Source organism: Anomalospiza imberbis, chromosome 14 (genome assembly GCF_031753505.1).
Source record: "Anomalospiza imberbis isolate Cuckoo-Finch-1a 21T00152 chromosome 14, ASM3175350v1, whole genome shotgun sequence".
Lineage (NCBI taxonomy): Eukaryota > Metazoa > Chordata > Aves > Passeriformes > Viduidae > Anomalospiza > Anomalospiza imberbis.
Window position 1 is genome coordinate 16,126,626 of NC_089694.1, and position 8,699 is coordinate 16,135,324.

Consider the following 8,699-nt stretch of genomic DNA (forward strand, 5'->3'; position numbering starts at 1 on the left):
AGGCTTTGCTGAAGCTCAGGGACCACCTGTGTCCAGAATGGGGGTGGCACAGCCCTCCCTGGGGTTCACCTTGCCCTTGGCACGTGCTGCAGGACAATCCCAGGGATGGGGCAGGTCAAGGTGAGAGCCAGGGGGGTCCGTGGCTGTGGAAAGAGCTCCCACAGCCCCAGCACAGCACAGGGAGCAGCTGGAGGCCCCAGGCTGAGCTTAAACGGGCCCAGGGATGTGGGTGGGGATCTCAAGTGGGGCTGCTCAGAGCAATTAAAAGCCATCAGGGCCTCACCCAGGACAGGGAGCAAGCACAGCCTGGAATCCCTGGGATGGTGGGTCCAGCCCCTGGGGGAGGGGTTGGTACCTCCTCCTGTGTGGCAGGACCCCGGCATCTTCTCCTGCTGCAGGGTGATGCCCATACACCGCTGTCCCTTTGTCACGGGCGTTTGACACAGGACACTGTGTGACCCCCAAACCTCTGCAGCTCCTCCCGAGACCTGGGGGTTGTCCCCCTATTCCCACTGCCCAACCCAACCTGTGCCAACGGTCCCTGCCAAGGGCACTCAGAGCGGAGAGGCTGCGGCCGCAGTCCGAACAGCAGAAGGGTCTGATGCCCCCGTGCTTGCGGAACTTCCAGGTGCAGCCTTTCCCCGGGCACTTTTAGGGCTTCTCACCCGTGCCAGGGGAGCACCGAGGGATGAGCGCTGCGGCTCCCAGGCGCTCGGGGAAATTCCCAAAGAACGGGAATCGCTCGGCTCCTCCTCCAGCCGTCGCCCAGCGCGGGCCGCTGGCGCCACCGGGTGCCCGAGCGCCGCCACCGGGTCAGAGCAGCGCGGCCCGGCCGGGTTTGGGGTGCGAGCAGCGCCCACTGGGACCCGCCCCAGCAGCCCCCAGGCACTGCCGGGGTCCCAGCCCCACACACGGACTGCGGGGCGCTGGGAGTGGGGCACCCCATGACCAGCCTGAGGAATGAAGGACAGGAGGGTCCCCCCGAGCATGGCTTTGCCTACCAGCACCCCCAAAAGGGTGAGCACAGAGCCTAAGTGTCCCCAAGTGCCACCCTGAACCTTAACACAGGGTGACAGCACGCCCAAAGAGCGCCCTGTGCCCCTAAAGCGCACCTCCCGAGAGCCCTCCTGTGCCGCCAGAGGAAACCCCCCAGGCCTGACACACGCTGCCAGCACCCCGTGCCCCCCAAGGGACCCCCAGGCTCTGGCTGCCGCTGCCAGCACCCCCAGTGACACCCCTGAGGGTGCCCACAGGTCCGTGCAGGAGAGCCCCGGGGGTCCCGGGGCAGCGCTGGGGGGTGACAAGGAGCCGGTTTGGGCAGGAGGTCCCCGTGGCAGCCTCATGCCGGGTCCCCCACGCGTGTCCCAGCGGGACCCAGCGCGGGGTGCGATGGGACTGGGGGTCTCGCTTGTCCCTCGGCTGCCCCTCGGTCCCGCTGGCTGTGCTGCGGGTGGGGCTGTGCCCGCTTGTCCCCCGCGGAGGCCGAGCCGGGCCCTGTGAAAAGCTCCACCCTCGGCCGACCCCAGGAGGCGCCGCGGGGCTCTTCAAAAGGTGACAGAATTCCCAAATCCCCCAAAAGTAGGATTTTTTCATTTCTGTAAGGAGTATTTTTATCTTTTCTCTGTAATTTTTCTCTCTGGAATAGGACATCTTTCATGCAAAACCCCCAAAAAGCTTCAATTGAAGAATTTAGAGATTTTTTTTTCCTTAGTATTCCTTAGGCTCCTACATCTGGGTTGTTCATCAGGATGATGAAGAGAGCTGGGATGAGGCTGGAGCCCTGTGGAACCCCAGTAATGAGAGGTGGCGGGCAGGTGTCACCCCACTCTGTCATCCTCTGTGCCCAAGCCAGGAGGCAGTTGTTCCCCCATCCCATGTGTTTATCCAGCTGCAGCCTGGACATTTTGTCCAGAAGGACCCTGGGAGAGACAGGATGAAAAGCTTTGCTGGACTCCAAGAAGATTCCATCTCCTGGCTTTCCTTGATCAGCCAGGTGGGATACCCTGTTGCAGAAGGAAATCAGGCTGGACAAGCAGGACTTTCCCCTCATGGAGCTGTGACCAATAACTGTGTTGTCCTCCAGGTGTCTTCCAATACTTCCCAGAATAATCTTCTCCATGATTTTACTGGGCACTGAAGTGAGAGTGACAGGCTGTGGGTTCCAGGGTCCTCCTTCTTGCCCTTCTGGAAAATCAGGACAACTGTCCCCAGTTTCCAGCCAGCTGGGACCTCCTGGATTCCCAAGACCATTCAAAATCCTCAAGAGAGGCTTTGTGATGGCATCAGCAACTCTTTGGAGGATTCTCAGGTGAATCCCACCAGGTCCCATAGGGAATTGGAGGGATCCAGCTGGAGCAGGAGATCCTGCACAAGTTCATTCAAGATCATTCCTGCAGTCCTGCTCATCCAGCTCAGGGCACTGGGAGCCCCTTGGTCCATCCTCTGGACACAGAATGCCTTGAACAGCTCTGCCTTGTCCCTGTCCCCTGTGGGAGGTGACATCCTCACCCCGACCAGGCCAATCCATGGTATTTCTACAGTGCCTCTTGCCATTAATAGATTTGAACAAACATTCCCCACCTGGCAGCTTTCCAGCGACTCTGCCCCAGGCCTGCAGCTCGGGTGGGGTGGATGTGGCAGCACTTCACCTGTGCCCAAGCAGACTGTTGTCCCTCAGGCCATGGGGGTCAGGGACCACCTCAGGCCAGGGACAAGCTCTGCCCATGGCACACCCTGGCTGGCGGATGGGAAGCTGAGAAAAAGCACTTTCCCAAGCAGCTGTGAGTTGTTTTCAGGGCCCACAGGTCCCTGAAGTGTCTCCCCAGCCCCTCCTCACACCAGTTCCCCCATCCCCACAAAGCCAGGGCAAAAGCACCAGCTCAGAGGGAGTCTGGGAACTCCCTGCAGGGTCTGCCCTGAGCATGGGAGGTGTCGTGGTCCCCATCACCCTTCCCACCATCCAACAGCTCAGAGCATCCAACCCCAAATCCTGACACCCTCCCAGCAACCAGGGGGGTTGGCTGGGGGGGATGAAGAAACACTCCTCAAAAACCATTATTAAAAAGCAAAGCGTGTGGCCACAGCCGCTGGTTTAACTTAGAAACATTTCAAGTGGCCCAGAGTCTTCCAAAAAACCCGAGAGCTGCTGGCCCTCGTCCCCCCCACCCTGTCCCACCCCCTCCTAGAATTCCATAAAATAAAAGTTCCATGTTCCACAAAGTTTCCCTTTGTGTAGTGCTGATGGTCTTGTTTGTAGGTCACTGCTGGGTTGTGTTTCCCCCTTCTTGATTCCTCTTTTCCTCCTGGCTCTCCGTGCACCCAGCACTTCCCATGAAGCCCAGCACATGCTGAGGGACACACAGAGAGGTGATGTCCCTTCTCCTGCTGGGACAGTCTGGGGATGGAGTGGGAATGGCTATCAGCTCCTCCACAGGGGCCCATCACCCCATCACCTGCCCTGTCCTTGCCACGGCTCCCAGGCACTGGGAGGGCAGGGGACAGGGAGCACACGGGGGACAACGGGCAGGAGGCTGAAGAGGCTGAGGCAGCTGCTGGGTGAATTCCAGGTGAGGAGTCAAGGAGCCTCCAGGCGAGGACAAACCCAGGAATAAAAACAGCTGGGAACAAGAGAGAAGGGGCAGCAGTCCAGAATCCATTGTTTGCCGTCCCGTGCCGTGCCGGCGGGGCTCCTGCAGCGGGCACGGCTCGGCCCGGCGCTTCCACAGTCCCCGCCCCGAGGAGCCGCGGGTGTGGATGGATGGAGGGAGGGAGGCGCTGCCGGCTCCCAGCGCGGCGGGCACCGCTCACATCATGACGTGCCGCCGGCGGTGCAGGGCCAGGTGGTCGGAGCGGGAGAAGCTGCGGTCGCAGTCCGAGCAGCGGAAGGGTTTGATGCCCGTGTGCTTGCGGAAGTGCCGGGTGAGCTCGTCCGAGCGGGCGAACTTCCAGGTGCAGCCTTCCCACGTGCATTTGTAGGGCTTCTCGCCTGTGCCAGGGGAGCACCGAGGGGTCAGCGCTGCCACAAGGAGCCCCCAAAGCCCTCACAGAAATTCCAAACGGGGAATCCCTCCACCCAGCACTCCCAAACGGCCACCGAGGGACACAGCACCATCCCATGGGGGATCCAGGGACACCAGTCCCACCCCTACCTGTGTGTATCCTCCGGTGGGCTTTGAGGTGGGAGCTTTTGGTGTAGACCTTATTGCAGCCCTCGAAGTCGCACTGGTGGATGCGCCGCTTCTTCAGGTCTGGGGAATCGGCTCTGGGGCCCCGCACCGCCGGCCTGCCGGGAGCAGGGAGAGCTGGAGCCATGGCCCCGGAGCCCACAGGGGGTTCAGGGGCATAAAGGGTGGGGAGGCACAGGCAGGAGGAGACTCACTCTCTCGGCAGGTCCTGGAAAGGCGCTGGGCCACTCTCAGAGGCGCTGTCCTCGCTGTCGCTGTTCATGTCCATGGGGTACACGGAGCCAGGGTCCATTTTCACTGGAGGGGTCCGGGAAAGGAAAGCTTTAGGGCACAAAGAGGCAAGGGGTGAGCACAGAACAGAGACATCCCCAAAACACCCACCCCACATCAGGGGTGCAGCGTTCTGCCTGCCTCTGCGGTGCTCCAAGCACCACCCGTCCCTACAGAAAATCAAATCCAAGTGGGAAGATGGAGAACCCCCGAAGGGAGGAAACAACTTGGGGGCACCACTTTTGGCTGCCTGCTCCTGCCCAGAGCAGGGCAGATCCAGGTCCCCCACCCCGGATAAGGTGGGAAGCTGGGAATGTCCTGGGAAAGGGGATTGTGGGGGGCACAGGGAGCAGCTGAGCTGAAACCAGAGCTGCTGGCAGCAGGCAGCCAGTGGGAAGGGCAGGGCAGGCTGCCAGCAGCAGGACGGGTGGAGAAGAGGCAGTGCCATGCCCCTGTGTGTCCCTGCCCTCCCCATGTCCCCTGGGGGGCACAGGCTGGGGGCTGAGGGGCTTTGTATGGGAGTGGCACATGGCGGTGGCAGGGACACTCCACAGTGAAAAATGAGATTCCCTTCGAGGGTGCCCCTCCACGAGGCAGGACAGACACCCTCCACCCCCCAGATTCTAGGGTTCCCCCCAGGTGCCCTTACCAGACCCAGCGTTCTTGCCGTCCCCCCCGATGAGTGGCACGGTAATGGCGGTGACGCCGTCCGTGGGCACGGTGGTGTAGACGACGGGGAGGGACTGCACCACCACGGGGATGGTCTGCAGGTTGCCCATCTTGCTGGGCAGGTTGACGGAGGGGATGGTGTGGATGACGTGGAGGATCTGCTGCCCACCGCTGCCCTGCGTGGAGGCCAGGATGGAGCCGGGTGAGAGGACAGCCGGGATGGCCGAGGTGGAGCTGAGACCGGAGGGCGGGATGGACACGGTGCTGGGAGCGGGAAGCGGGGGAGCCACCAGCATGGGGGAAGACTGGACCGAGGTGGGGGGCGGTGGCGGCGGGGCCGAGGCCGGAGCCACCTTGGATTTATTGAGGGAGAGATCGACGGGCTCGGCCTGGGGCTGGCTGCAGTCGCTGGCCAGCAGCTCCTCGGGGGGCTCCGTCTTGATGTCGGCCAGCAGCACCGGTGGGTCGAGGGGGCCCTCAGCCAGCAGCGCCGACGAGCTCATGGCGGGCGTCGCCTTCCCCTGGCCCTGCAAGAGACCCGCAGTCCGTGAGGCGCTAGGGAAACTGAGGCACGGGGCGGGGGCGCAGAGGTTTTCTTAACGGGCTCTCACCAACCAACCGACCGGGGCGGCGCCTCGGGGCGGCTCCGCCGGGGCGTGGGGCCAGCCGGGGGTCGCCGGGCCGGGCATGGCGGGGCCCGCCCGTGCCCTGAGGCGGGGCCGCGCCCGCCCGTCCCTCACGGACCCGCCCGGCCCCTCACGGCGGCGGCGGCGGCGGCGGCGGCGCGCGCCGAGGGCGGGAACCGCAAGCCCCGCCCCCCCGCCCGCGCCTTTGTGCCGGCCGGCCCCTCCCCCCGCGGGCGGGGCTGCCGGGGGCGTGTCCGCGCGCGGGGCGGTGGCGGCCCCGCCCCGCCCCTTCCCCCCGCGCCTTAAAGGGGCCGCGCCCCCCCCCGGCCCGGCGCCCCCGCCCGGGGTCACTCACGCACTGACCCGCGGGGCTCCCACGCGTGTCCGCCGCGCTCGCAGCCCCCTCCCGCCGCCCGCAGCACCATCTCCCGGGCCGCGCCGGCCGAGGTGCGAACGGCCCCGCGGCTCCACCTGGGCTCGGCCGCGGGTGGAGCTTCTTAAAGGGCCCGGCCCGGCCCCCGCGGGAGGCACGGGGCACGGCCCCACCCGCGGCACGGCCGGCGCTGCGCCCCCGCGGGACCGCGACACAACCGAGGGAGAAGCGGGACGCCCAGCCCCACCGCACCCCGCGCTGGGTCCCGGGGCACGCGTGGGGGCAACCGGTACGGGGAAACCCCTGGCCGAACGAGCTCCTCGTCGCCCCCCACGCTGCCCCGGGCACCCCCCGGCGCTGCCCCGGGCCCCCCGCACGTACCTGCCCACGCAGGGACCGTCCCCGCCCGCGGAGCCCCCACGCACCGGCCTCGCGCGGCGGCCCCGCCCCGCCACACCCAGCGCCGCGCCCCGCGCTCACGGCCCGGCCCCGCCCGGGGGGGGGCGGCGGCTACAGCGCACCCCCGGCACCGGCACCGAGCCCAAGGCACCGGCACCGAACCCCTCCGACACCGGCACGGAGCCCGCGGCACCGGCACGGAGCCCCCCGCTCCCACGCGGAGCCCCGAATTCACCGTCCCCATAAAACCGGGTCCCCCCAAAGCACCTCCACACTTCAGGGCAGGGATCCCCCACGAACTGCCACCCCCCACAGCAAGGGACCCCCCCAACACACGCAGAGAGCCACGGAACCCCCAAACACAGCCCCCCACGAATCACCCCCCGATACAGCCGGGACCCCCCCCAAACACACCCCAAAAAGAGCCAGAGACATCCCCCCTCCCCAGAACCCACCTCTTCACCTGGGGACCCCCCGACACGCAGAGCCCCCTCCAAGGGGGGTACACATGTACCCCCCCCAAACACCCCCAAACAGAGACAGAGACCCCCCCCCCAGTACCCACGTATTGGGGGGATCCCCCCAAGACAAACAGGCAGCCAGGGTCTCCCACCAAACACCCCCATAACCAGCCAATGGCCCCCAAAACACCCCCCTCACACGCTCACAAACTGCCAGCGCCCCCAAAAAACCTCCACTCTCAGGCAGGGACCCCCATAGCCCCCCCCCCAAAATCCAGGGACCCCCAAAACACACCCCAACAATGAGAGACACCCGTCAAACACCTCTCGCTCAGTCAGGGACGCCCTCCAACACATCCCCAGGTCTTCAAAGCACCCCCTACAGTCCGACACCCCTAAAACACACCGGGGGACACCCCCAGACAGACAGACAGCCAACTGCCCCCCGCACCTGGGGTCTCAATGTCCCCCCAGAGCCCCCAGGAGCAGCCCCTCACACACGGGGGCTCCCCGCAAACAGGCTCATTGTGGGGGGGGGGAATGGGGGCACAAAAGGGATGCCCCGTTCTGCCCTGGGGGACCCTCCCCTACCCAAATGTGGGGGTCCCTTGCACCCCAAAGCCCCGCGGGGGTAGGGGGTGCGGGATGGGGCAGCTAAGTGGGCGGGGGGGGGCTCGTTGCCTCCCAAATTCCACCAATGCTGACCCCCCCCACCCTTTATGGGTGAACTGAATTCCCCCGTCCTGAGCCTGGTGCACCCCAAACCCAGCCAGGGGTGCGGGCTGGGGGCTCGGGGTGCCCCGCTTCAAACTGACATATCTGGGGGTGCTGTGCACCCCTCCCAACACTTTCTGTCCCCCACACCCCGGGAATAATTAGTGTCAGTGCCCCTCCTTTTTGGCCCTAAACAGCTTAAGGAGGCATTTCGGGTGACCTTGGGCGGGAGGGGGGGGTAGCGTGGGAAAACGCCTTCCACAGCCCCCCCCACCGCTTTATCCCCTCCGTGCCCCCACCCCCTCCCCCCGCTGCGTGTCCCCCACCCGTGGGCGTGGGGGGGTCACACCCCGCCGCCGCCGCCACACCTCCCCGTGGAATTTCCTCCGCGCTCCACCCTCCGCCGGGGCCGCTCGGGACACGCCGGGGGGGGGGGGGGGGGCACGGAGGACACACAGAGGGTTAACCCACGGAGGGGGGGAGCGGGGGGCACGAGGGGGCCGGAGCACAACCGGCGTCTGGCCCTTTAAGAGCAAAGGGCGTGGGAGGGGGAGGGAAGGGCGGGGCCGCCGCCCGGTGTGACCTCCCAGCCGCGGGGGGGCGCCCTCCCCGGAAGCGCGCGCGGCGCACGGGGGGGGGGGGTGACACCCCACGCGCGACCCCCGCCTGAGGGGGCGAGGGGGGAGGGGAGGCCCGAGGGGGCGCGGGGGGCGGGACCCTCCCTCTCCATCCCTCCCCTCCCTCCCTCCCTCCCTCTCCCCTCTCCCCCCGCCGGACCCCGCGCTCCCATCCCCCCCCAGCCCCCTCAGACCCCCACGCGCGCCCCCCCACCCCGCGCCCCCGGCCCCACGCACCGTCCCCCGCGCCTCCTCCGAGCGCATCCCCGGCCGCCGCCGCCGCCGCTGCCCCCGGGGCGGTGCCGGGTGGGGCGGGGTGGGGCCCCCACGGGCGGGGAGAGGCCGCGTGGGGCGGAGCTCCCCTCCCCCACCCTCTTTTTTTTGGG

At 66.6% G+C, this 8,699-nt stretch overlaps 1 protein-coding gene across 6 annotated transcripts; it reads right to left on the minus strand.

The window, feature by feature from the left end:
• Positions 1-3,054: 3,054 nt before the first annotated feature.
• On the minus strand, positions 3,055-8,699 carry KLF8 (KLF transcription factor 8). Of its 6 annotated transcripts, none has more exons than XM_068205108.1 (5): positions 8,551-8,699; positions 5,104-5,650; positions 4,379-4,505; positions 4,149-4,282; positions 3,055-3,985 (listed from the first exon to the last, which is right to left on the minus strand). In XM_068205108.1, the coding sequence occupies exons 1-5, from the start codon at positions 8,575-8,577 to the stop codon at positions 3,804-3,806; spliced, it is 1,017 nt and encodes a 338-aa protein (XP_068061209.1). In that variant the 5' UTR covers positions 8,578-8,699; the 3' UTR covers positions 3,055-3,803. The 6 variants fall into 6 exon arrangements, with proteins under 6 accessions (XP_068061209.1, XP_068061210.1, XP_068061213.1 ...); XM_068205109.1 differs by lacking the exon at positions 8,551-8,699 and adding an exon at positions 6,504-6,601; XM_068205112.1 differs by lacking the exon at positions 8,551-8,699 and adding an exon at positions 6,113-6,244.

Coding starts and splice junctions, on each gene's coding strand:
- KLF8 (XM_068205106.1), bottom strand. CDS start 5,812: ATGCCCGGCCCGGCGACCCCCGGCTGGCCCCACGCCCCGGCGGAGCCG. Junction 4,506..5,103: donor CGGCAAGAACGCTGGGTCTG/GTAAGGGCACCT, acceptor TGTGCCCTAAAG/CTTTCCTTTCCCGGACCCCT. Junction 4,283..4,378: donor TTCCAGGACCTGCCGAGAGA/GTGAGTCTCCTC, acceptor TGCTCCCGGCAG/GCCGGCGGTGCGGGGCCCCA.